This window comes from Seriola dumerili, unplaced genomic scaffold, assembly GCF_002260705.1.
Source record: "Seriola dumerili isolate Sdu_G_001 unplaced genomic scaffold, Sdu_1.0 BDQW01000052.1, whole genome shotgun sequence".
Taxonomy (NCBI): domain Eukaryota; kingdom Metazoa; phylum Chordata; class Actinopteri; order Carangiformes; family Carangidae; genus Seriola; species Seriola dumerili.
The window spans coordinates 22,807,270-22,833,036 of NW_019174307.1; the positions used below are offsets into that span (position 1 = coordinate 22,807,270).

At 42.3% G+C, this 25,767-nt stretch overlaps 3 protein-coding genes across 4 annotated transcripts in view; 1 reads left to right on the forward strand and 2 right to left on the reverse strand.

Annotated features, from left to right (window-relative positions):
- Positions 1 to 389: 389 nt before the first annotated feature.
- On the reverse strand, positions 390 to 5,987 carry dbr1 (debranching RNA lariats 1). Its single transcript, XM_022740431.1, has 9 exons — positions 5,856 to 5,987; positions 4,782 to 4,996; positions 4,568 to 4,692; positions 4,399 to 4,479; positions 4,232 to 4,317; positions 3,919 to 4,143; positions 3,721 to 3,798; positions 3,483 to 3,628; positions 390 to 1,643 (listed from the first exon to the last, which is right to left on the reverse strand). Exons 2-9 carry the CDS (start codon positions 4,976 to 4,978, stop codon positions 878 to 880), a joined length of 1,704 nt encoding a protein of 567 aa, XP_022596152.1. The 5' UTR covers positions 4,979 to 4,996; positions 5,856 to 5,987; the 3' UTR covers positions 390 to 877.
- Positions 5,988 to 6,631: 644 nt separating this feature from the next.
- armc8 (armadillo repeat containing 8) lies at positions 6,632 to 17,393 on the forward strand. 2 transcript variants are annotated; one of them, XM_022740613.1, is made up of 22 exons: positions 6,632 to 6,900; positions 8,434 to 8,510; positions 10,186 to 10,257; positions 10,642 to 10,784; positions 10,905 to 11,002; positions 11,105 to 11,197; positions 11,297 to 11,377; positions 11,475 to 11,550; positions 11,642 to 11,732; positions 11,831 to 11,891; positions 11,980 to 12,180; positions 13,323 to 13,418; positions 13,512 to 13,594; positions 13,758 to 13,839; positions 14,000 to 14,086; positions 14,227 to 14,319; positions 14,693 to 14,842; positions 15,584 to 15,679; positions 15,901 to 15,996; positions 16,140 to 16,212; positions 16,838 to 16,931; positions 17,033 to 17,393. In XM_022740613.1, the coding sequence occupies exons 1-22, from the start codon at positions 6,856 to 6,858 to the stop codon at positions 17,064 to 17,066; spliced, it is 2,022 nt and encodes a 673-aa protein (XP_022596334.1). In that variant the 5' UTR covers positions 6,632 to 6,855; the 3' UTR covers positions 17,067 to 17,393. The 2 variants fall into 2 exon arrangements, with proteins under 2 accessions (XP_022596334.1, XP_022596336.1); XM_022740615.1 differs by lacking the exon at positions 11,831 to 11,891 and having other exon boundaries at positions 11,642 to 11,670.
- A 4,398-nt stretch (positions 17,394 to 21,791) lies between these two features.
- The window catches only part of LOC111218266 (potassium voltage-gated channel subfamily H member 8-like), a 150,733-nt gene continuing 146,757 nt past the window's right edge, over positions 21,792 to 25,767 (reverse strand). Inside the window, exon 15 of the mRNA XM_022740482.1 lies at positions 21,792 to 22,772. Within this exon, the coding sequence (XP_022596203.1) occupies positions 21,792 to 22,772 (981 nt within the window). The remainder of the gene's footprint in view (positions 22,773 to 25,767) is intronic.

The following is a 25,767-nucleotide window of genomic DNA, read 5'->3' on the forward strand; positions in this document are numbered from 1 at the left end:
AACTGCCTCACACAACCCCATGTCAAATGACCCCAACTATCACTTTAAGGCATTTTTGATAAAAACACAGTGAACTAATTAAGGGTCTCACAATTTGGCCGGCACACGGTGGACCCCACTGTATGAAGTAAAACGCCATTTTTCAATAGGTATTCAAGAGACAAAATTAATTGCTCATCAGCTCATTATATACAATAAAGTGCATTCACTTCTTCATTCTTCGGTGATCACAACAAGTACGTTCAGTGTTCTGTGCAGGACTTGATTTACCCATCAGCACCTTCAGTGTGTATAGTGTTCAATAAAGCTGTGAATGGCACTTTGAGTGCAGGACGCTGATTGCTTTTCTTTCACTTGCCTTGTGCCTCAGATAAGTGAAACAAAAGACGTTAAAATAGCCACATTTTTATTAGTCCCTTTGAAGTGTTCTTGCCAAGTGGCTGTACAATGGTGTGTGATGGCATTTATTCATTTTTTTAAAAAGGATTATTTTTGATTTTCCAGCCTCTTTAATCATTTGCTATTGTCTTGAAGTTACATGTACAAAAAAATTAAACACAGAACTCAAAAAATCTGTTCTCTAAAATTTTCTTGGTTTGATTAAAATATATAAAAAAGGCGATCACATTTTAACAAAGAAAAAGTTTTCATGGCTGTAATTATCTTTCTGTAGAAACTAATGCTCCTTGTTCATTGTTCAAACTGTCTTGTTCAGCCTGCTGTTAGGGTTTTCATTAACTCTGCCTTGTATAACTCATGTTGGAGGCTGTATAAAAAGCAGGTAGTAAATGCATAAATTAATGGCAAATTTTTACAAATCAATATAAACTAATGGTATGGAATGATCCTCACCTTTTGCCTCATCTCACCCTGACCCCTAATCCTCACACTCCTCATCCTCCACCGCTGTGTAGATGACCTGGTTCCTGCGTTTGATTCTGGGAGTTGGGCCTCTGCTGCCCGGATCACTAGTCTCATCGCTGGTGCGTTTTAAGATGCGTGCAGCTGAGGCGTCCTCGTCCCCGCCCTCACAGAGTCCCTCCCTTTCTGCTCCCGGGTGGGAGCGATCTGCTGCTGCTGGGGTGGAGTGGGAGGGAGGCGGCAGGTTCATTAGGTTGGACAGGCGAGTGGGCGAGACATCAGATTTGGGCTCTGGAAGAACCATACGACTGGGGGTGTGGATTTCACCTACGGGGGCATCAGAGAGCTTCTCTCCCTTCACTTCTGCTTCTGACTCCTTTCCCTCCTCTCCATCTTCCTCCCACTCATCCTCTATGGTGATCTCATCAGGATTAAACGAACTCGACAATCCTGACGTGTCAGTTGGATACTCGCTGGGCTCATCCACGCTTCCCACACTATTCCCATCCTCATCATCATCCTCCTCCCCTCCAGTACTGCCCTGCACTGTCCTCAGCGCATCACCCCTCTGCCCCACCTGGGCGTAGATGTCTGTGAGACCTAATGTGGCGCAGAGCTCGGTCGTCTGAGGGTTGGTGTTACAGCTGGGGTTGGCGTGGGGCTGGGGCTTGTTGGGGTCGTAGGGTGTCACAGTCCGGCTGAAGTTGTCTGGGATGGCAAGTTCACCGCTGAGATCCTCCACCACCTGCATCATGGCTGCTTCTGAAGCTCTGAAGTCCCACCTGCATGAACAGAAACAGCTGTGTCATTATGTTTAGGTGAGTATGAGAGGGAATCATCAGAAACTAGTTAATTCACTCCACTATTTTCATCTTTTTCAATCCTGAACACTGTCCGTTTCCTGCTTGTTTGTTTCAAGGTAGTAAACTGATTAAGAAGTAAAAGCTTTGTGCAGGTGCTGGCAACTGCAAGATGAACATAATCATAAAAAACTAAACCTAAAAATAATCTCTCTTTGGTGTTTTTGTAACTTGTTTTTTGCAGCTACATTGTTAAGATGAGATGGTCACACCTGTATTCTATTGCAAACTGTGTGTGCATGTTTAAGCCTTAGGCCCATTTCCACATTTTCATGATGTTGATGAAGAGCTGAGCTGAACGCGTTGCTCTCGTCGGTGTCAACAAAAGATCATTGACTATGTTTTTGTGGCAGCGTGCAGTCTCTGTCACAATCACTTCTGGTTAGTACACAGAATATCTTTGGCTTTTTGAAATGTCAAATCAGACAAATCAAGACAGTTTTTACACCAAAACAATTATTGGCCAATTAATTTATCAAGAAAATAATCGGCAGATTAATCGTTAGTAACATCAGTCGTTAGTTGAATCCCTAGAATATAAAAATACGTCCAACCTCTCCAGGACAGTTCGGTGCATTGGCAACAGCATGATGTAAGTATCAGACTTCCTTCTATGGGGCAACAGATCACTCACTGCATGAAGTTTTACTGAAAATGTTCAAGCAGCTAAATTCTGCTTAAAGAGTTTTGCTGATTTATGAAAAACAGGTTCAGCTGGAATTATGAAGCGTGTCAGTGAGGCTTTAGTCACAGTCACGGTTTTATCATCAGACCTTTTTACTCGACTGGAACAACATTTAAACTCACAAATGCCTGTTTAATATTTATGAGTGTCGCTTATGGCTGTATTGTCCTGACTGCACTGGTTCCACCTGTAATTTTACAGTTGTTTGCCAAACGTTGGACAACCCAGGGCAAGTTACTTATTATGTTGATTTTTGAAGTGAAAAGAAGTAAATACAAACCTTGCAGCAAGCAGACATTAAACAAGCCTCTCTTTAAAAGGGGTACTGTTAGTTCTTATTTCGTGAACTTAAAAATAAAACATCAAACAATTAATAGTATTTGTGGCATTTGTAAAAATGCTCCCTAAATCAGTTCTTAGTAATCAGCCTTTACCAACTGTTAAACATGGGGGTGGAAATATTCTGCTTTGGGGTTGTGAGGCAGATGGAGGGAAGAATGCATTCCTCTAGAAATCTGCAAATTTTGGATGCACATGTCCTGAAGTCAGGCAGCAAAGTGAAGCAGAAAAGAGGCTGGCTTCTAAAAAAGGACAGTGATTCAAAGGAGACCTCAAAATCCACCATGAACTACTTCAAGAAACAGAACATGAAGCTTTTGTAACGGCCCCCACAGTCCCCCTGCCCTGAACATCACTGAAAATCTGTGGGTAGATCTTAAATATGCTGTATGAGCAGGACAGACTAAAAATATCTCCCAACCTGAAGTGATCTGGAGGAAGAGTGGCTAAAAATTATTCTTAAATCAAGAATAGAAAGATTCTTAGCTGCTATAAAAAGCATTTGCAAGCTGTGATATCTGCCAAAGTACTGGCTGAGTAAGGTGCCCAAACTTTTGCCTATGACACAACTGAAACCTCGTGGTTTACTACTTAATTAGTAAAAGGTAACAGTGAATGAAAACAAACAGCTCATTTTAAGGATTGGATCTACTTCTTTTCACTTCAAAAATCAACAAAATATGCAATCTGTCCAGGCAGGGTGAGCCAGACATCTGTATGTCTGATTCTCTGTGTACCGTTCATGGAGGCCATTATTCTCTGGAGGGTTCCAGGGGTGAGGGGTGGTCCTCTGTAGACCATTTGTGGCTTTCAGAATAGCAAGCCACTCCGGATCATACTCAAGGCCCTCAGATGAACCCGGCCTCTCTGCAACATCCACAATCTGCAACACAAGTGTTTATGTCATTGCTGTCATCATCTACATCTTAAACTAGACTTGATCTCTGCGCATCTACCAACAAAACATCCTCTCACCTGTAAGAATTCCCTATAGGGCAAACATTTATCCAGAGACAGGAATTTGGTTACACGTGGGGCAGCATTACCTTTAGGCTAAAGACAAGAGAATTCACTGAGTTTGTGGAAAAACATTTGTATAGCAGACAGCTGGTACCTAGACTTATTAAAACTCTAAAATGTAAGCCTAAGAATGACATGAGCAGTTACTCTCACCGGATGCTGCATAACAGCAGCAAATTTCACATGAAGATGTGCAGAGAACCAGTAGCTGGGCTGAAGATGAGCCAGGAGCTCTTCAGCGGCAGGACTTCCCAGAGTGTTTGACTCCACTTCCTGACGCAGAAACTTCTTCTTTCGCAGCAATTCCCCTGTGCTCCCATAGTAGTAGATTCCACGAGGCCAGTCGTGGCTCATGAAAATGTCCATGGGCATCTGGATCTAATTGGAAATTAACATTTATGAATCAAAATACATTGTTTATATAGATAATTTTGAACTGTGTGCAAGAGAACAAGCGGATATTTACCTGTTTTAATTTGAAAACCTCAATATTTCGGATGTGATATACGCTTCGAAGAGTATCAGGGTTGTATGGAGGGAACTCATGGTGACCTTAAAGAGCAAACATTCCTTGTAAGCGTACTGCATAGTGTGTATAATTTCAATCATTCACGCTGTAAAAAAAAAACGCACCCTTTCTGTAGTCACGTGATTTGAAGATTCCAGATAAGCCACCAATTCTGATCCCTTTGTAGCGAATAACACCAGCATAACCTGAGGACATATGGTTAAAGTCAAGCCTGGAAATAACAGATAGGCAGACAGTCTGAATAATCACATTAATTTATCTGTGTGTCCCTACCCAGATAATAAATGTTGGGTGCCACCCAGCCCCCATAAGGAAGCTCCTGCAGGTGGTTGGAAGCCTCGTGGTTCCCTCCAATGAAGATGGTGAGGACTGGAGCCTTCTTCTCTCCAGAATAATATCTGCAAATGACAGTGAAGTTACAAGTTTTAAATGCTCTCACTCATATCTTGCACTTTTTGAAATATAAAAAAATAATCAAAGAACTGACTTGTAGAAGGTCTGCATCATTCTGTATTTGGCTGGCACTGCCATGCACTTCATGTCTCCCTCATTTCGCACTGCCTGGAAGTCGCCACAGCAAAGCAGCAGGTCCACTTTCACCCCTTCCTTCTTCTCCAAGTAGCCGATGGTCTCGTAGATCTTGTCCAGTTCTCCATGGCAACAGCCCTCCACTGCAATCTTCATGCTGCACAGGCGAGTAAGCTGCAGATTCCCAGAGAAAAATCACATTCACAGTAAGGGTTGGTTTGTACTCTGAGATGCTGAGACCTGCTGTTTGTTGTCTTTTGTTGATCAGTAAGGGAACAAGCAAAATTCAAAACACTGGTGATGCCATTATTTTCACTAAAAGGTATCAGTCATGTTAGGCAGAGCTGCAAAATTTAGTCAATTAATCCATTAGTCAATCAGCAGAATATTACTCTGCAACTACTTTGATTGTTTTAGATATTTCTTAAACTAAAAATGCCAAACATTTGCTTAGTCCACCTTCTTAAACGTGAAGATTTTAGTCTTTTTTTTGACATATGATTATAAGACTTCGACTCTGGGAATCTGTGGTGGACATTTTGGCCATATTCTGACATTTTATAAACCAAGCAAGTGATCGACTAATCGATAAAATGCAGATAGGTTCATCGAAAGCGAAAACACTCCTTAGTTGCAGCCCTAGAGTGAAGAAGAGCCTCTGTGGCAGATTACAGAGAATCGAGAGCCACGGGAACATAAACTAACCTGGATACCACTTTAAACACATCAAATATTCAGCGATGCTTTGAAAACTTGCTCAACAGAGTGACAAAAATGTAATCATCTGACACATGGGAGTCCTGCTACATGCCCGTCAACAAGGCCTCTGCGATATGTAGTCTACTCCGTGTAGTTAGCTTCAGTTACAACTTATTACTAGCAACTTAATTGGTATAAAATCAACAGCAACAAAACCGAACAAGCAATAGCAAGCTATGCTAATATAATGGACCATAAGGTTACACCGTGTTGAGATGACCCGGGAACAAAAAACCTCTCACGAGCACAACAGGCTGACAAACTGCGCACTTACGGTGACGACTGAAGACCTGAAGAGTGTGTGTCCGGTTTTCAAGCGCCGTAAACTTACAAAATATTTCTGAAAATCATGTTTATGTTGCAGGCTCGCACAGGCACGAGAGAATGAATTTTCCCACCTCGCATCTATCACTAACGGCGCATGCGCGGAACGTCACCAACTTAAGCAAACTGTGTGATCACCGACAGTAGATTCAACAAAAAACAAAATTTAACGAATGTTAATTCGTAATAAAAGTGAGTCGTTTTACGATTGTTTTCTTTTCCCAAATCTGTTTATTGAGTTTTGAATTATTTATTTTTGTTTTGTTTTGTGAACATTGATATCAAAGAACTCAGCACAACACTGGTCTACAAAATCGGTATGAATAATAGTGAAAGAAACACATAATTTTTAATGGAAAAGCGTATCAACAGCACATATTCTTATATTCTATTTTTTTTTAATGTATATAAATAAAAGCAAAGTACAAAAGGGGGGGGGTCCATAATTAGTTGAGGAGAATTGTTTTGTAGTATTGAAGCAACTGTGGAAATGGAAAAAAATAAATATAGAATCCATATATCCACATAGTATTCAAGAGTAAAACACTCCAGGGTGGTTTGTCATTGATCCATGACATAAAAACATTTTCGTTTTACTTTTATTTTCGTATCCGTTTACATGGTTCGTATGGGACAAGTTGTTGTGTCGAAACTAAATTAAGGAGACTTCACCTACGTCACATTTATAAACAAAATTTACCTCATTGACAAATCCACTGTCTGTCATACAGCTCGCCAACTTAGCGCTGTTGTTTCTTCTTGTATATCTGCTGCTAGTGTTTATAACTCAGCCCATACAGGAATATAGTCACCTGTTTTTATTATAACGCTAGCGAGGAGCTGCGTGACTGAGCTGCAGTTACTTTTTAAAATCCGCTCACAGCTGCTCTGGGGGGCGGAGTGTCTGCAGAGTGCTGCGCCGATTGGGGCGCTCGATCGGGGGAAGAGAGATGGCGTGCTTGTTGGAGGCCCCTCTCCGCATCAGTGTGCTGTCTGTGAGTGTCACTCTCATAGTTTCAAATAGCATTGTGAGATTTACAGTATGCTAACTCCAGCAGCGAGTGCTTAATATAATTTAATCAGTCAAACTGTGAAGGTTTGTGTCTTCTGTTAGCCTGCAAGCTAAGTTACAGGCTTTGCAACATGTAGCACTGTAGCGGTGCGCCTACGTAGCTGTTGGTGAGAACGGTTTTCATTCTGACCTTGCTCGCGCGGGCGGGAACGTTCCGAACATGTGAAGGGATGCGTGTGGTTAATGTCCGGTCGCCCCGTCGGTGTGTAAAGTAAACATAATCAAACGACTGAAGTAGCTGTCAGTGTCAGTCGGAATGAGTTAGCAGCTAACTGCTAAGTGACAGTGCTGTCACCACTGTTCGTCCTGAAACAAACCAAATACATTTAAAAAATGCATAATGCAAAGTGGGAAAGAAGTTGCAGTACTGAGCTTTTTATTCCAACCATCCGACGTGACTTGCTCGTAATCTCCGCAGTTTGTCAATTACAGTAGCAAACATTGTTAAGATAGCTAACGTTAGCTAACCACTAGCATACGGTTAAGCTAGTGAAGCTAACATCCCTCACTGGGTGCCCTCCTCCATGAGTTTTCACAGGGTAAAATTAGCTCTGTCAGCAGCCAAAAGTCTAGTAAATAGTTAGTATGGTATTGTAATTCATTTTAGCAGGTGACAGTGGCCGTCAGGTGTATTTTTGCTAAAGTTAGCATTAAATTGGCAGCGGAAACGAGCTTACTCAGGATCACACTAGTGAAACGCCCCCACGTTAGGTCCATGCAGAAAGAACACTGTTGCAGACCCTCTAAGATATTATGGTGGCTTATGTTATACCTTAACGAACACAAGCTCTATTTGCCTGATTTAAGCTACATGTAGTTAATGCATATCAAAGTTGGTTTTCAAAACAGATTTGTAAAGGCAGGTTAATGCAGGTACAGAATGTGCTGAGCACCTTGCCAGCACCATGTTGGCACCAGAAGCCTGTAGTATCAGCGTGTGGTCAGCTGGTTGAGGTTTACTCCTCTGTGGTTATGTGGAAGGTTCTGGTTAATGTTGTCAGTGATATAAACAAAGTTTTCTGGTGTCACATTCAGCCACTGGGTGCCACATGTAACAGCTGTTGAAGGGTCCTGGTGCCATGAATGCTGCTGTATGTGTCAGTGCATACGACTCTGGGTCTATTAGTGTTGACAAGCAATTTAAAAAACCTTTAATTTAGTTCAATTATAAAATATCTGCTGATTTTTAAATATTTGGAGGTTTGATATTCCAGATAGAAATAATCCTAATCCTAATTATGTAAACATAGAGACCATCAGACTCTACCTCCCTGCTTCTTAACTTTAGTTTGCTGCTAAATTGATGTAAAAAATATACACTATATTTGACATTTTCTGCTGTGTGATGTATATATGTCAGACAGAAACTGATTAAGGTACAGATAGGCGTAGCTGGGAAATTTTCATGTCACTGATTTTTGTCACTAATGGGTCTGTTATTTTTGTCCTCATGCAGGAGGTCACTGCCACTAGTCGCCATTATGTTGACAGACTGTTCGACCCCGACCCACAGAAAGTGCTGCAGGGAGTCATGTAAGTCCAGCAACACTTTGTCCAACACACATTTGTATATGTTGTCCTCCCTAATGCAAAGGATAGACAGATAAACAGAGTTTGAACAAATCCTTTTGCAGTAAGTAATAACCTGGCCTTTTTGCTATTTCATCAGCCATCTTACTGGAAGAGCTCGTACTTTATTCAGCCAGTGTGTTTCAGTGCAGCCAGTCACTCCACCAGATTTGTTTTTCTTTTTTATGATGAACACTGATGAAGGTCCTGTGCTGAAATGCATTATTTGAATAAAGGCCACACTCTTCTACACTGGTGTTGCTGAAATGTCTTTCACAGGTTGTTGATTAAATTTGCCAATAGAATTACCTCTTTGAATATCGTACATTGAACTTATTCTGTAGAAAACATTACTCATGATGTTGGTGTTCCTTTAGCAGCATGACCTCTGTGTTTACGTGCACAGCCTTTCATCTCAAAATGCATTTCAGTGTCCAGTGTGACTTCATCCCCCCACACACACACACACACACACACACACTCTCACTCTCTGTCTCGACTGCAGTGACCTGGACTCTGACTATTACATCGTTATTTTTAACTTCTGAGGAGACTAGCTCTGGTTACGGCTTGTACCGCTCCACTAGCCGAGCACCTGACTGACTTGACTGCCTGCTACAGCTGTACTTTTCCACTAGCCTCACTCACCTGCTATTTGATATCATCTGGGGCACTCGCAGAGCAGGGGAAAGGCTGCATGGAAAAAAAATGCAGTGAACACAAGCGAACAGGCTCATTCTGTGTCCCTGCAAGAATAAGTGGTACATCTGCCTGATGTGAACTTTCTCTGGTCCAATTAGGAAACATCAGTCTGACTAACCTCTGCCTGCCTGCTGTCTTCATGACTTCTTAGATTTACTACATACTGTCCTCACAGATCTCTGGACAGTCTCACTACTATTAGCTAAACTTATATTATCAAGAGACAACACTGGGTGAAATACATCTTTAATGAAACGTAATGTGTTTTACTTTTGTGCTGTAACTTTCATTCTAACTTTCAGAATAAAAGTTCCTTTTTATCCTGACTTGCTGCTGCAGTATATCAACAATAATGCTTTACATTATGGCCTATAACGCACACCATAATTCTTCCCAATCAACAGTCTAATTTTTTGTACCAATGATGTACTGGTTCATACAGTCACTGAGCACTTTATTAGGAACACCTGCACACCTTCTTATTCGTGCAGTTATCCAATCAGCTGATTATGTGGCAGCTTTGCAATACACAGCATCCTGCAGATACAAGTGAGGAGCTTCAGTTAATGTTCACATTCATCAAATAGGGGGAAAATTTAACTTCAGTGACTTTGACTATGGCGTGTTTGTTGGTGTCAGACGTGCTGGTTTCTGACACTTTTCACACACAACAATCTGTAGAGTTTCCACTCAGAATGGAGCCAAAAACAGGATTTGTATGGTGTTCCTAATAAAGTGCTCACTGAGTGTACATGTAGGTACATTAGAACTAGATGTGAAGTTAGGGAACACAAATGTCGGACTGTATGTTGCCATGATCTAAAGCGTTCCCGCATCAACTCTTTCATCATGCCAGCGAAATACATTTGTCACAGTTGCTCCAAACACATGACCATGAAGCGACCTCTCATCCGTGTGCCCATGTCTGACTTCACAGTGACATGAAGAATGCCGTCATAGGAAACAACAAGCAGAAGGCCAATCTGATCGTCCTCGGAGCCGTGCCGAGGTACGTCTCTGCACACCTTTCCACTTCTTTCCTTTCGTCTCTCCACTTTATGACCTTTTTTTAAAATTTTCATTCAGGTGCACTCGAGGGATACACAAGACGTTTGTGGTGCACAAGATGCTTCTGTAAAACTAACAAGACCTGAGTTCAGTCCACACTACTCTATTCTTCCCCCTAATGTAATTGTGTGACACATTTTCCCTTCTATCCATGAAATGACTGTAACGGCAACTTTAACTTGTTTATGAGAGAATAAAAACACAGAGTCGAACTCACTGTCACCAACTTCTCTGCACTCCACACATAATTGGCATGTTTACGGTCAACTTGCTTTAGTGTGTGTGTGTGTGTGTGTGTGTGTGTGTGTTTGTTCATTGGTTCCAGGTTACTATACCTGCTCCAGCAGAGCTCGTCCAGTCTGGAGCTGCGGACCGAGTGTGCCGTGGTGCTGGGCAGCCTCGCCATGGGCACCGAGAACAACATCAAGTCCCTGGTGGACTGTCACATCATCCCTGCCCTTCTTCAAGGTTGGACACACACACACAGACACACACATTCTCACCCATGCAAATACTGCAGAGGACAACAGCCCACGTGACTTTCTTGGAGACAGAGCTAAAGAGCACGTGTGCTTTGTGTGTTCACAGGTCTCTTGTGTCCAGACCTGATCTTCATTGAAGCCTGTCTTCGATGCCTCAGAACTGTCTTCATCAGCCCAGTTACACCTGTGCAGCTGCTCTATACTGTAGGTTGTCCTGTACATGTTCTGCCTGCTGCACACACGAGCGACAATGTGATTTTGGACAGAACTTGAGTGCAGACTACCATTTGTGTGTTTTCCTTTTAGGACCCCACTGTGATTCCCCATCTAATGTCTCTACTGAGCCGCTCACAGAGAACCCAGGAGTACATCACACAGATCTTCTCCCACTGTTGTAAGGTATTTGTTGGTATTTGGTCGCACACAAACACAGTGGAGTCCAGCACACTTGGAGCCCAGACCACGATTCATTGTTGACTGGATGTTTATTGTCCGCAGACCCCGGAGCACCAGACGGTTCTTTTCAACCACGGCGCCATCCAGAACATCGCCCCTCTGCTTATATCACCCTCTTATAAGGTATAAAGCTGCCCCTCTGTCAGTGGATATACAGTATTTACCCAACCTTTATACCAAGTCACCTCTTTATATCATGCTCCTCTTCACACCTCTCCAGGTCCGGATGCAGGCGTTAAAGTGTTTCTCAGTCCTGGCCTATGAGAACACTCAGGTCTCCATGACACTGGTGAATGGTGAGGAAATCTCTCCTCGTCTCCTCTCGTCGTCTCCTCTCCTTGTCTCCTCTCCTCTTATATCCATTTATCTATGTTTTTTTCTTGCCAGTGCTGGTGGACGGGGAGCTGCTCTCTCAGGTATTTGTCAGAATGATGCAAAGGGATCAACCCATTGAAATGCAGCTAACAGCAGCCAAATGGTGAGTGACGTAAATCCATGTGAATTATTATTCATTAGTAATATATTTCCTGTATTCCCTGTATACATTTTCCTCTAACGCGACCTCTTCTCCTTCAGTTTAACGTACATGTGTCGAGCGGGTGCCATTAGGACAGACGACAGCTGCATCGTCCTGAAGGTCCGGCTTTTCTGAGACTCAGCACCTCCACTTATCATCATTATCATTAGCATTGTACTGTACATATGACTTTCTGATTTTCATCCAGACGCTGCCGTGCTTGGTGCGGATGTGCAGTAAAGAGCATTTGCTTGAGGAGAGGGTGGAGGGTGCAGAGACGCTGGCCTACCTGATGGAGCCCGACGTGGAGCTGCAGAGGATCGCCAGCACCACCGACCACCTGGTGGCCATGCTGGCTGACTACTTTAAATACCCCAGCTCTGTGTCCGCCATCACTGACATCAAGAGGGTGGGTCAGTGGGCCTGAGGAGGGTCCTTCTCATGTAACGTTATGTTGTCAAGACGGAAAGGGGGCAGGTGTTTGCCAGATGTTACATGTATGTGTTAGTGTTGTGTCATTACACAAGAGTTTACAGCCACGCCATCAACACTCCGAGGCTGTAGCTGAATGCTAATGTCGACATGCTAACATGCCGATGTTTAGCAGGTACAGTGTTCACCATGTTTGCCATTTTAGTTTGGTCATAAACCAAAGTGTTGACATTTTAATCTGATGCTCAATGAAAACTCAGGACCAGCAAGTGTTTACAGTTTATCCTGAGCTAAATATCTGCAGCAAATATCATGGTGATCCATCCAACAGTTGTTGAAACATTTCTCCAAACTCACAAATGTCACCTCGTGATGATGCAGGAGAAAAAGTAAAGTCAAAGTCAGTAGCATTCGTCCTCTGGTGACCATGGCATCCATCTGATTCAGATATTTCAACCAGGACCAAAGTACCGACCAACCAGCCTTTAAATCCCTACAGTCATGCTAATAGCATAGCTAAAACTAATAATCACAATTATTTTTCTTAAGGCCAATTAAAGGCTCTTTGTTACTTGAACAGATTTTTTTTTTTGCTTAGACTTTCAGACAGCGCTGGAGCCAATCTAGTTATGCTTCTATAATCAGCTGTGACCCAGTAATCCTCAGTGTTTCTGAATGTCATCAGTGCTGCAAAGACAGACAGCAGAAGGGTTTTCAGGCTGACTGTGTGCATGTAGCTCTCCATCTACACTTGTTAATAATTACCTCTAAGTCAATATAATACATTAAATGAGAGTTCAGTACATTTAAATACGTGTTTATAAAAAAAAAAAACCTAACCACAAGTTTTATTATTCTCCATGACTGGATTCAGCTACTACCTTATCTCTGTTATGTAACAAACTAAATAACCAAGAAGGTAGTTCATCAAAATGAATTTATTTCAATTACAGGAAGCGGCTGAGGGGAAACAGTGAGTAAATTCAGCTTTAACTGGATTTGGCTCTACAGCTTGGTGTAGTTTTTAGCTGTGTGATGCCAATGACTTTAACGAATAATGTGTTTAATGGATCAAAATGTATCATCTTTCACTGTTTGCTCACTTCCTGTCACCTGCAGCTGGACCATGACCTGAAACACGCACACGAGCTGAGACAAGCTGCTTTCAAACTTTACGCCTCGCTGGGCTCCAACGACGAGGACATCCGCAAAAAGGTGACCCTTCCTCAGGTGTAATTTTTACTTGTATTTAGTGCAAACGAATTTATTCTTTAACGCACCCCCTCTTCTTTTATTTTTTGTCTTCAGATCACAGAGACAGAGAACATGATGGACAGGATAGTCAGTGGCCTATCAGAATCCAGCATTAAAGTCCGCTTGGCGGCCGTCAGGTACGACGTGAAGAGAGTTTCTTTGAGCCGCGTCCACGTCCTCCCAGAAATCTGGATGACGCATCAAACCTTTAAAATGATTCAACTTCTACTAAATAACATAATAATAATAATAAAATGTGAGTGCATTTGTTTATATTTATTTATTATTATTTTTGTCCAGGTGTCTTCACAGTCTTTCGCGATCGGTGCAGCAGCTGAGGACCAGCTTCCACGACCACGCCGTGTGGAAACCCCTCATGAAGGTCAGTGGAGTCCAGTGACGCCCAGCAGAAGCACGTCTCTGCACGTCTCGTCACGTCACTGGAACCGGTCTCAGCTCTCAGGCCGGACGAGGACACGCGTGTGAGGGTGAAAATAAATGATGAACATTGAGTAACATGGTGTGTTTGTGTTTGTGTGTAGCTGCTGCAGAACGCCCCCGACGAAGTCCTGGTCATGGCCTCCTCTACACTATGCAATCTACTGCTGGAGTTCTCACCCAGCAAAGAGGTACACACACACACTCACACACACACACACACACACACACACACACCTCACACACTTGTAAATGAGGAGATCTTTGTAATAACAGTTCATCAAATGACGGGTTTAATGTTGGAAACCAGGTCGTTTCTCTGTATCTGCAGCCCATCCTGGAGTCGGGGGTGATTGAATTACTATGCAGTCTGACCCAGAGTGACAGTCCTGCACTGAGGGTCAATGGGATCTGGGCCCTGATGGTAAGAAGAGGGTTTTAAGTCTCAACAGACTCCTTTTTTCACTTCAGCAGAATCCTGGAGAGATCACTGAATGTGTGACTTGTTGTTCAAGGACTGTGAATGTTTAGATTTAATACATCATCTATTTTTCTCTGTCTTTCTTTTTTTCTCTCTGCGTTGTTAAACACTCACTGTCCATCGTGTCACGTTCAAAGTAATTCAGAGAAAGTTGTGTTTTTGATGATTCTCTTTGACACCCTGATGATTTTAAATACAAACCGTGTGTGTGTGTGTGTGTGTGTGTGTGTGTGTGTGTGTGTGTGTGTGTGTGTGTGTGTGTGTGTGTGTGTGTGTGTGTGTGTGTGTGTGGTTGTGTGTGTGTGTGTGTGTGCAGAACATGGCGTTCCAGGCCGATCAGAAGGTGAAGGTGGAGATTGTTCGGTGTTTGGGAACAGAGCAGTTGTTCCGTCTGCTGTCGGACCCCGACACCAACGTGCTGATGAAGACCCTCGGTTTGCTGCGAAATCTGCTTTCAACTCGCCCGGTGAGACACACACAAGCGCCGTCTTTAACATCCAATACAGCAGCTCAGTTTTCACTCCTTCATGCCTATTGTATGTTGTGCTCAGGTTGTTCACCTGGACTCAACGGATTAGACTGTAGTGGTCAAAGGTCACGGTGACCTCACAAAACACTTTTTAGCCATAACTCAAGACTTCACAGCAATTATGACAAAAACGTCACACAAATAGTTCATACTGTATATGACTCTGGATAAACAGGGATGTAACCTGGAACTAGTCTGAGCGGCGGAGGGTTTCTAGTTTGTTGACACTGTCAGAATGAGGATAATTCCACATAGTGCTTGAACTGAATTGCGTCATATTGGAAGGTACTTCTAACATTTTGTCCGCCACATTTACACATGAGGCAGCCGATCATTAGAAAAACCTTCTTCTGTACAACCTTAATAATAAAGATGAATTAGAATAATCACCTGTCAACAAACAACTGTTGTATTGGATTGTACAGGTGTACCTAATAAAGTGGCCACTGAGTGTATGTAGACTACGGTCAGAGCGTCTGTGGCATGTCACAGTAAAGTTGTAGTAACTCACATGACCCGGCATGTGCTGGATCTGCATAAAGTACAACACGCATGCTGAATCTCTCTCTCTCTCTCTCTCTCTCTCTCTCTCTCTCTCTCTCTCTCTCTCTCTTTGTGGTTCTCATCTCACGTCGCCTTTTGCTCTTGTCTCTCTCTCTCTCACGGTCGTGTCGTCAGCACATCGACCAGATCATGAGTTCTCATGGGAAGCAGATCATGCAGGCGGTGACCCTCATCCTGGAGGCAGAGCACAGTATAGAGGTCAAAGAACAGGTGAGCTCTCCCTCCTTTCAACCCACAGCTGCATTAAAAAACCGGCACTGCAGAGTGCAGGTACGCTCGGTCTTCATTCCCCCCGGATGCGTCCGGTGGTGCCGAGGTGTCTGTGGAACTGGAAGCACATGAGAGAGAATCACTTGTTCTTTTTATGAATCACAAAGAACAAAATGTCCAAGTGACGGCAGTGATGTAACGCAGCTCTTCTCATCTGTCAGACGCTGTGCATTCTGGCCAACATCGCCGACGGCAACACCGCCAAGGAGCTCATCATGACCAATGACGACATGCTCCAGAAAATCAAATACTACATGGTACTGTTTATTAAAAACGTCTCCTGCAGTTCAGCCTTGTTCTCCGTTTATCAGATCACATGTTTGACGTTGTTGAAGTGGTATATTCTGCCAGCTGACTGATTATGGGATGTTTTCATTAGTTTGTGTTCTGGTTCCTTCAGGGTCATTCGAATGTGAAACTGCAGCTCGCTGCCACCTTCTGCATCTCAAACCTCATCTGGAACGAGGAGGACGGTAAGAGACTCGCCGCACGAGCTGACAGGAGGAATAAAGGAACGGGGAAGAGGGATGTGAGGAGAGATGAAGTTCTGTCGTCTCTGCTGAAACGTTGATGGTGTGAAGGCGTGTTCACGCTACAGTGAAGACGAGGGTGCAGTATATTAGGGCTGCAAGTGACGACAGAAATATTCCAATCACAACTTTTCAAATATCTTGTTTTCTGACCAATAGTCCAGAACCTGCAGGTATTTACTTTAGTTTTATACATGACAAAGAGAAGCAGCAAACTGGATTAATTGATATCAATTCTATGTAATATCAGTTCTTTAAATATATATATTGATTAATAAAACAATCTTTACAGTATTTACCGCTGCTGGCGAGCGCCTCCTCCATTACTGCCCCTGCAGAGCATCAGATCATGTGACCTCCACTCTGATGATGATAATGAGATGCGTCTTTTAGACACAGAGTGAACTCTTGTCTTGCAAAACACTTTGATTGTGGTTAATTAAATGTTTAAAGAAGTCGTTTCTGTCCTTTATGGAGCCGTGAACCTCTGACCTTGTTCATTTTAAAGCAGCACATATAGATGCTGGAGTTAATTAATTTTCCTCTCCGTGTTCTCGTGTGTCACCAGGGTCTCAGGACCGTCAGGACAAGCTGAGGGAGATGGGCTTCGTGGACATCCTGCACAAACTCACCCAGGCCTCTGACCCCAGCCTCAGTGACAGGTGGGCCACAATAACAAACCATTATTCATTAGACACTGAAACTGCTGAGCACACTGGACTGACTGTGTGTGTCTGTGTGTGTGTGTGTGTCTCTCTCTCAGGGCGAAGACGGCGATGCAGCAGTACCTAGCATGACTACAGAGGGCAGAGATCCTCTACTGCCAGCCTAACTAACAATCGTCAGGAGGGACACCTGCCATCGGTTCTTTTGTTTTCCTTGTTTTTGTTTAATCTTGAGGCTTGTTCTGTTGCACAAAGACACCTTTTGTTTTGGACCTGTGGCTGGCCTCCCCTCACCTCCCTTCCACCCACCACCACCCAGTACCACCACCTCAAAACGTTGTGCTCGCTCCAAACCTCATCCTGGAGACTCTGAGATCGTGGTTGTTGGGAAATCAACGGTTCGGAGGGTTTCACTTGTTTTTTCTTCTGGGTTTTTTTTTTTTTTTCTCTTCCTTCACGGACAAAGTGAATTTTTTTTTTTCTTTGGGACTTTGTGATTTAAGGTTTTTGAATTTTCATTTTTTTTCTTTGGAGTGCAGCAGCCAGACACCAGCGCCGCCGTGCCGCCGTGCTGCCGTGGTGCTTTTGGACTCCTGATGGTGGAGATTCAGGTCTCGGAGAACCGGACTACGAGGTTTGACACAAGAGCACGGCTGTTGGACAGTAAAGCTTCCCAGTTTTATTTTTTTAATTTTTAACTAATGATATTACTATTAATATTAATGTTTCCTTCAGGCGTCGCGAGTAAGGACACATTTGGAAAAACACAGACTGCCTATTTTGAAATTTTGGGTGTTTTCTTTTCTTTCTTTTTTTTTGTGGATACATACCTCGTAAATATATAAATATATATAAATATAAACATAAATATATATTTTTGGATTTTTATTTTCCCCTGACCCTCTCGTTTGTTTTCATTCATCCTCTCTGAACCACGACTGTCGGCACAGTGCGGGGAATCCGGTGTGTATCTGACTTTGAACATGGTGTGTAGAGGTGATATAAGGAGAAGAAATGTATTTCCCCTGATTTTCTTTTTTCTCTTCACCGTCGTGGTTCTGTGTGCACTGGAGCCTGTCACCTTTTGTCCTTTATAATCCCAATGGGAAATGTAGTTCCAGAGCTGATAGGGCTTACTCTGACCTGCCGGTGACTAACTAACAGGCATGAGTGCACACAACACCAGAGATCAGAGGACGCATGAATCCTCACACCTCTATCGTTTTGGCATTCTCTCCAGCCCCCCCCCCTTCTCTTACGAGCATTTGTTAAAAGTTTAAATGAAAATTTCTCAAGCTCCTCCCGGGTTTCTTTCCTCTGACGTGTTTTTGAGAAGTGAGCGGAGAACAAGAGTAGATGGCGAGGAATGAAGGAAGAACAATTTGAGACTGGCCCCTGGAGGGTAAAAGCACTAAGTGCACCCGCAGCGGCAGAATCGAGTGCTACGTCGTGTTTCATCCCTCGATCATATAATTTCTTCTCCCAGAAGGATTTTTCTAGAGTGTTGTTCCCTGACATTTCAAACCTTACTGAAGCTCTGATAGAATGAATGTTATCATTGAAAATATATGCAGACCTGAAGAAGGAGTTCCTCTGTCTTGTGTCTTTTGTTTCACCTTAAAAGCCGGTCTGAATCAAGTGTGTCGAGTCCCGTGCAAAGAATCAAATCCAGCGTAAACTTTTATTTTCTCTGCTGAGTCGTTCTCTGATCCACGTCGTCTGAAGAAAGGTCACGTGTTTTTAAGAGGCGTTGATGGTTGAGGATGCAGTTTGTGGTGCTGTAGAACTGCACTGTGTTATACAGAGGTGTTTAATATAATAATAAAATATAAAATTTAATAATGCAACAGCAGCAGAACAAACTGCAGCCTCACGTTGAATCAACACGTCTGTAAAACACAAGCTGAACATTATAACCTTCATGAAGGAGGGTTTACTGCAGGACTGTTGTATTGTACCTAATAAACTGGCAGCTGAGTGTACATGAGTACAGTGCATTTCCCATTTAATTAGTATCACAGCTGATGGTTGCCTACAGGGGGAAACTCTTTAACAATCTGGATTAAAAACTATTTTATTTGCTGCATAAAAAATAAATGTAACTCATTTCCTTCAGTTTCCTGATCCAAAGATGGTTGCTGGAAATAATGTCTTTGTTTAATTTTATACAGAAATATTGTATCATTGTCATCATAAAAAAAAAAAAATTTTTTTAAATCAATTATAGTTCTCTATATTGCTACTTCCTATCTAGGTAATATTTTACAATCAATTATCTGAATGTTAATATTTTATAATAATATAGCATTAATATTTTTCTTGGATTTTGTAAAAAAAAAAAANAGATGGTTGCTGGAAATAATGTCTTTGTTTAATTTTATACAGAAATATTGTATCATTGTCATCATAAAAAAAAAAAACTTTTTTTAAATCAATTATAGTTCTCTATATTGCTACTTCCTATCTAGGTAATATTTTACAATCAATTATCTGAATGTTAATATTTTATAATAATATAGCATTAATATTTTTCTTGGATTTTGTAAAAAAAAAAAAGCAAGAACATGTCATTTCCCTCAACCTGGATCAGGAAATTAGGGCTGCAAGTAACGATCAATGGATTCATTTTATTAATTGGTTCGCCTAAAAAAAAAAAAAAATGACAGTAAATAGTGAAAAATGTTATAACGTTATAACTTCCCACAGACCAAACGTCTCGTTCTGTTCAACCAACAGGTCAAAATGTTTGTATCATGTGACGAAGAAAAGCATTTGAGAAAGTATAAAAACGATTTCTCGATTATCAAATTAGTTGCTGATTGATTAATCAACTAATCACTGCAGCTCTGCAGGAAATGCAGTTGCAACGTGTTTTTTTTGCAGCAGCAGCAGATGGAATATTTTTACATTCAGATTTTGAGAAGAGTCTTTTAACAAACTTCTGGGTTCATCATTTCCTGGTATTTCTTGTACAGAGAAATGATGCTAACAGGGCTAACCTGGGGCTAACGGTTCCCCACAGTAGCACAGGAGTCTGAGATCTTACAAAACAACACTTCTTTATTGTTGTACAGTATGTAATCCTGGTAAAGTTCTTATGTAACAGCAGTCTTTAATAAAATACATCTGAAACCCAACAGCCTCCAGTTTGGGCGGGCGGGCGGTCCGTCGACTCCCATCAGCCCTCGTCCCCTCGACAGCTCAAAAGCAGGCACATTCCTCATGCAAAAAAAAGCTGTGTCATGCATTTGATTTAAAACCCTTTTATGTACCCAAAACCAACACCACCACCACCACCCCCCCACCACCCCACCCCCAACCCCAGAGTATGACCCACGGGATCAGAGCTCCACAGACACCGATGGGAGCCCTGCTCAGTGAATCTTTGTGTTTGAGTGTAAAGAGTCCAGGTCGTCCCTCCCCTGCTCCCGTTACAGAAAATAGAAACCAGAAATCTGACTGTCTATATTACAAGTAACATGGCGCACAAAGCACCTCACCAAAGCAAGAAGAAAGGAAAAGAAATGTACAGAAGTCCTGAGGCCTCCATAGTGATGCAGCCTGGGTATTGTAGTTTTAGAGTTAGGCTGTTGTCTCGTACCAGCGTAAAGCTCAGTGGTTGGCAAAGGGCTCGTAGATGATGAGAATTATGTGCAGGATCTGCTCCGTATGTGTGTGTGTGTGTGCTACATAAGAATTAGGAAAGTGACACTCATATTTAAACGGTAAACCTCCCTCCCCAGCCTGTTTCTGTTACATCTCCCAGACGTGCAAAAAAATATTTCCTCATCGCTTCAACAAAAATAAATAAATACATGCCTCAGTAAATAAATAAATTCAGTTACATTTGAGATAAAGGTGCAAGTGTTGTCTGTAGGTGACGCTGATGGCTTTCTATGTCAAATTTTGATCCAAATGCTTTGCCTGTAAAGAACAGGTGAAGAACTTCATAGGGAAGTCTATGTCTTTATTATGGAGAAGGCACGAATGGCTGGATGGCTAAAGCTCAGGAGTGATGTGGGAGTTTGCTCTACAATCTGGCAGGCTGGTTGTAAACAGTCATGGCGGTGATAAACGGTGATGTACTGATGCTGTTTGTGACTTCTTCCATTAATCTTGCTTTTTTTTTCTTTTTAAACTTTTGTCTTTGGCACACGACCTGATCACGAATCCAGATGTGACTTGACTGCAAGCTTGTTTTACAGGGAAAGAAAATGTGAACGTTTAAAATCAGATTGTTTTTGTTGTTGTTGTGAGTGACGATGACGTCTGTGACTCTAAAGGAGGTGATCCGAAGTCGATGAGTGTTTGCCTCCACCAGCCCAGAGGCAGATAACAAAAAATAATCCCGTAGACTGGCTCAACAGGTGAGGTGACCTGATCTGACGTGACTGAGACTGAACCAGGAGTTTACATTCCCAGTCCCAGTGCAGTGTGGGTAAAAGACACGTCTCCCCCGCTGAGATATATGTGTTTGTACCTGCCTTTTGAAGAGGAGGAGACGTCCATGCTGGGTTTAAAAAGCAATCGTCGTGTGTTGAGTTCAGGTGGACGGAGCCGCGTTGAAGACGAGCTCGGGTCCTGTGAGTCCCAGCGGCCGCACGGAGCGACTGAAGCTACTGGAGTGTTGATACTGTAAGACAATTTGTGCTGTTGTAGTTCTGTGGTTCGTCAGTGTAGAAATGTACCTTCACACTGATTCGCTGACAGCTGCGTCTTGTCCTCCCAGGTGTGTCTCTGTTTACCTGTCTGTCCCTTTAGCACTTCCTGTGTGAACTGGACCAGCTGTCTGTTTCCCGCTGCTTTTCATTCCCTGATCTGAGCTCTGTCGTTTTCATTCTCTGCTACTTCCCAGCTTCATAACGCTGGCTCCTCCTCATCGATGAAGCTGATGTGCTCCGTGGAGGACTTGCCCTCCTCCACCTGTCGCCCCCACTCCTGCATCTCCAGCTCCTGGGGAGGACGAGCGGCAGGCCTGGCCTCCCTGTGGCGCAGCTGTGACCTGCACCAAGGGGGAGTCTGGGTCCCTCCCTGCCTTCTCCTCGCACTGACAGAGTCCAGAGACAAGGGCAGGGAGATGGTGGAGGGGTGGAAGGAGACGGCGGGGGAGACGAGAGGGGCGGAGGGGGTGGGTCTCATCCGGTGGTCTCCAGGGGAGGATGAGAGCGACGGGGGAGCTGAGCAGTGGGAGGATGGGGGAGGGGGGGTGTCCTGGGAGGGAGGTGGGGGAAGCAGGCCTCTGCTGGCACAGCTGGCAGGTCGGGACGGGTGGGGGCCTTGGCAGGGGGAGATGGACGGTGAGGAGGCGAGAGACATGGAGAAGGAGAGAGAGGGTGACGGGGTGTGCGAGGCATGGGGAGGCTGGTCCTGCAGCAGGGGCAAAAATATCCCGTTACTGGAGGAAGCGTGGAGGCTGGAGGGCGCCGGGGGTCCGTCAGGAAGACCATCTTCAGGTGAGAGAAGGTCGGAGTGTACGGGACCGATGATTCTGCCCCCTGGGGATTTGGACGGGGGCTGTGGCGGAGATGAATTAGGCCGTTTCAGTGAGTGAGGAGTTGGGAGAAGGCATCCTGGCAAATCCACCCCCTCTATGTCTCCACTGTCCAGCAGGGAATGAATGTCAGGTCTCTGGAGGGGACAAGGTGTGGCGGGGGGCGGCACCGCGAGACAGGTGTTCGTCGACAGCTGGCTGGCACTGCTAGGAGGCGGGGTTAAATTTGGCATCATGTTCATCAGGATTGGCTGCAGTGGTGCCGTTTGGAGGAGGGGCTTGAGCAGGCGAGTCATTTCCTGCAGCTCCTGACTGAGCTTGGAGACTTGTTTAGAGAGAGTGTTCATCTGTGTGGTGAAGAGAGACACACACACACACACACACACACACACACACACACACACAGAGAAGTTGAAAAATATCTGACAAAGTTCATCATTATTTGAGTCAAGTATAATCTGATACACACTTTGTACACACAATGTCCACACAGCAACACTGTCCTCAGGTAGGTAACACTCTGTGAGCTTGTACCTCTGCTAAAATAACACAATCCCTCTAAATCTGTTCTTTTAATAACAGAATTTAATTTAATTTGCATCTGGAACAAAACATACTGTACATAATGATAATAGACTGTCAGGCTGATTGGTTGATGGTGATCATGACTGTGAATGCCTAGGTGCAGGAGTGTTAAGACTTGCAATGCAAACTTTGGTGCAAAAAGTGAGTCAGAGTAATGATAAGCAAGTTATTGATTATTTAAATTGATCATGTTCCAGTAGGTGATAATCCATCACGTTTTCCCAGTGGTGGAAGAGGTAAAAGTAACAGTGCAACCATAAAGTGTGCAAAAAGAAAAGTTTTCTGGCATTCAAACTGTATTTACAAAAGGTGAAAGTAGGCTGGTGTTATTTAACCATGTTAGTTAGCATTAACTAGCAAGCTAACCTGTTTTGTCTGTTCTGAGTAACAATAAAATAGTTGATATATCAAAGTATGCGTTTAATTTCTGTCAAGAAATGCCATGTAAATGTAACTACGTATACTATGAGTTTTTTTTTTGTGCCTTACTATACTAGGACTTTTTTTGTTTGTTTGTTTTTTAAGTAAATTTTTTGGGCAGTTTTTGCCTTTATTTGGATGGGGACAGTGACATACTATACTATAACTTTTTTTGACATTTTAAGCTTTACTATACTATGACTTTTTATGCCTTACTATACTATGACTTTTTTTTTTGACGTTTTATGCCTTACTATACTATGACGTTTTTATGACACTTTATGCCTTACTATACTATTACATTTTTATGCCTTACTATACTATGACGTTTTTATGACATTTAATGCCTTACTATACTATGACGTTTTTATGACATTTTATGCCTTACTATACTATGACTTTTTTATGACATTTTATGCCTTACTATACTATGACGTTTTTATGCCTTACTATACTATGACTTTTTTATGACATTTTATGCCTTACTATACTATTACGTTTTTATGCCTTACTATACTATGACTTTTTTATGACATTTTATGCCTTACTATACTATGACGTTTTTATGCCTTACTATACTATGACGTTTTTATGCCTTACTATACTATGACGTTTTTATGACATTTAATGCCTTACTATACTATTACATTTTTATGCCTTACTATACTATGACTTTTTTCGACATTTTAAGCCTTACTATACTAAGACGTTTTTATGACATTTTATACCTTACTATACTATGATACTATACTTTATGCCTTACTTTTATGACATTTTATGCTTCATTGTACTTTGACCTTTTATGCCTTACTACTATGGCATTTTTTATGACATACTATACTATGACTTTTTATGCCTTACTATACTATGAGGCGGAAACGCAGCACAGACCTGGCCCTGACTGTGAGACTGTGTTACAAGGGTTCAAAGATTCAAGTTCCTGGGAACCCTGATATCTGATGACCTCTCCTGGACGGCCAACGCCACTGTGACGGTCAAAAAGGCAGAGCAGTGAACAGTTTCCTGAGATTGTTCAGGATGAACAGCAAGGACAGAAAGCTGCTGGTGGCCTTTTACTGCGCAACCAATGAGGGCATCCTCACATACCGCATCACTGTGTGGTACGCCGGTTACTCAGCAGCAGACAGAAGCACATCACAGAGGATAATAGACACGGCACAGAAAGTTATTTGCCGCTGGCTGCCCTCCCTGGCAGACATTGCCAGCTCAGAGAGACAGTTCTTTCCCAAAGGCCAATAACGGACTAAACATTATGCTATAATCAACAACCAACTGTTATTCATCCCACACTGTCATCTGCTCATGTGCAATACTGTATTTATTTAGTACTAATTAGTGTGCAATAACAAGACATAACTTGACCTTCCCCTTTAGACTATTCTATATTTTGACATTTGTTATTATTCTGTGTGTTGTTGTTGTTGTGTTGCAGTATTAGTATGCATCTCCTAAGGAGCTGCGCTCCAGATTTTGTTGTAGGCAGAGCTTGCAATGACAATAAAAGCTTTCAACTTCAATTTTAATTTCAATTTTTTTGTCTCTCTTCACTATAACTTTCATGCCTTACTATACTATGACTTTTTTATGACATTTTACACCTTACTACACTGTTTTTTTATTTTTTTTATTTTTATGCCTTACTATACTTGGACATTTCTATGCCTTGCTATGTTATGCCTTTTGTATGCCTAACTGTACTATATATTTTAATGCCTTACTATACTGTGTTTATCTAGAACTGCTTAGTGTGCAATACCAAGATATACCTTGACATGTGAATGTTTGTACATATTTGACCTTCATGATATATTTTGTCTTTGTTATTATTCTGTGTTGTTGTTGTGTTACAGTATTAGTAAGCACCTCTTAAGGAGCTGCGCTCCAAATTTCGTTGTATGCAGACCTTGCAATGACAATAAAAGTTTTCAATTTCAATATTAATTTCAATTTTTTTGTCCCTCTTCACTATAACTTTTATGCCTTACTATGATGTGACTTTTTTATGCCTTACTACACTGTGACTTTTTTTGACGTTTTATGCCTAACTATACTATGACTTTTTTATGCCTTACTATACTATGACTTTTTTTTTACGTTTTATGCCTTACTATACTATGACTTTTTTTTGACATTTTATGCCTATGACGTTTTTATGCCTTACTATACTATGACTTTTTTGTGACATTTTATGCCTTACTATACTATGACTTTTTTTTTATGTTTTATGCCTTACTATAATATGACTTTTTTATGACATTTTATGCCTTACTATACTATGACTTTTTTTTGACGTTTTATGCCTTACTATACTATGAC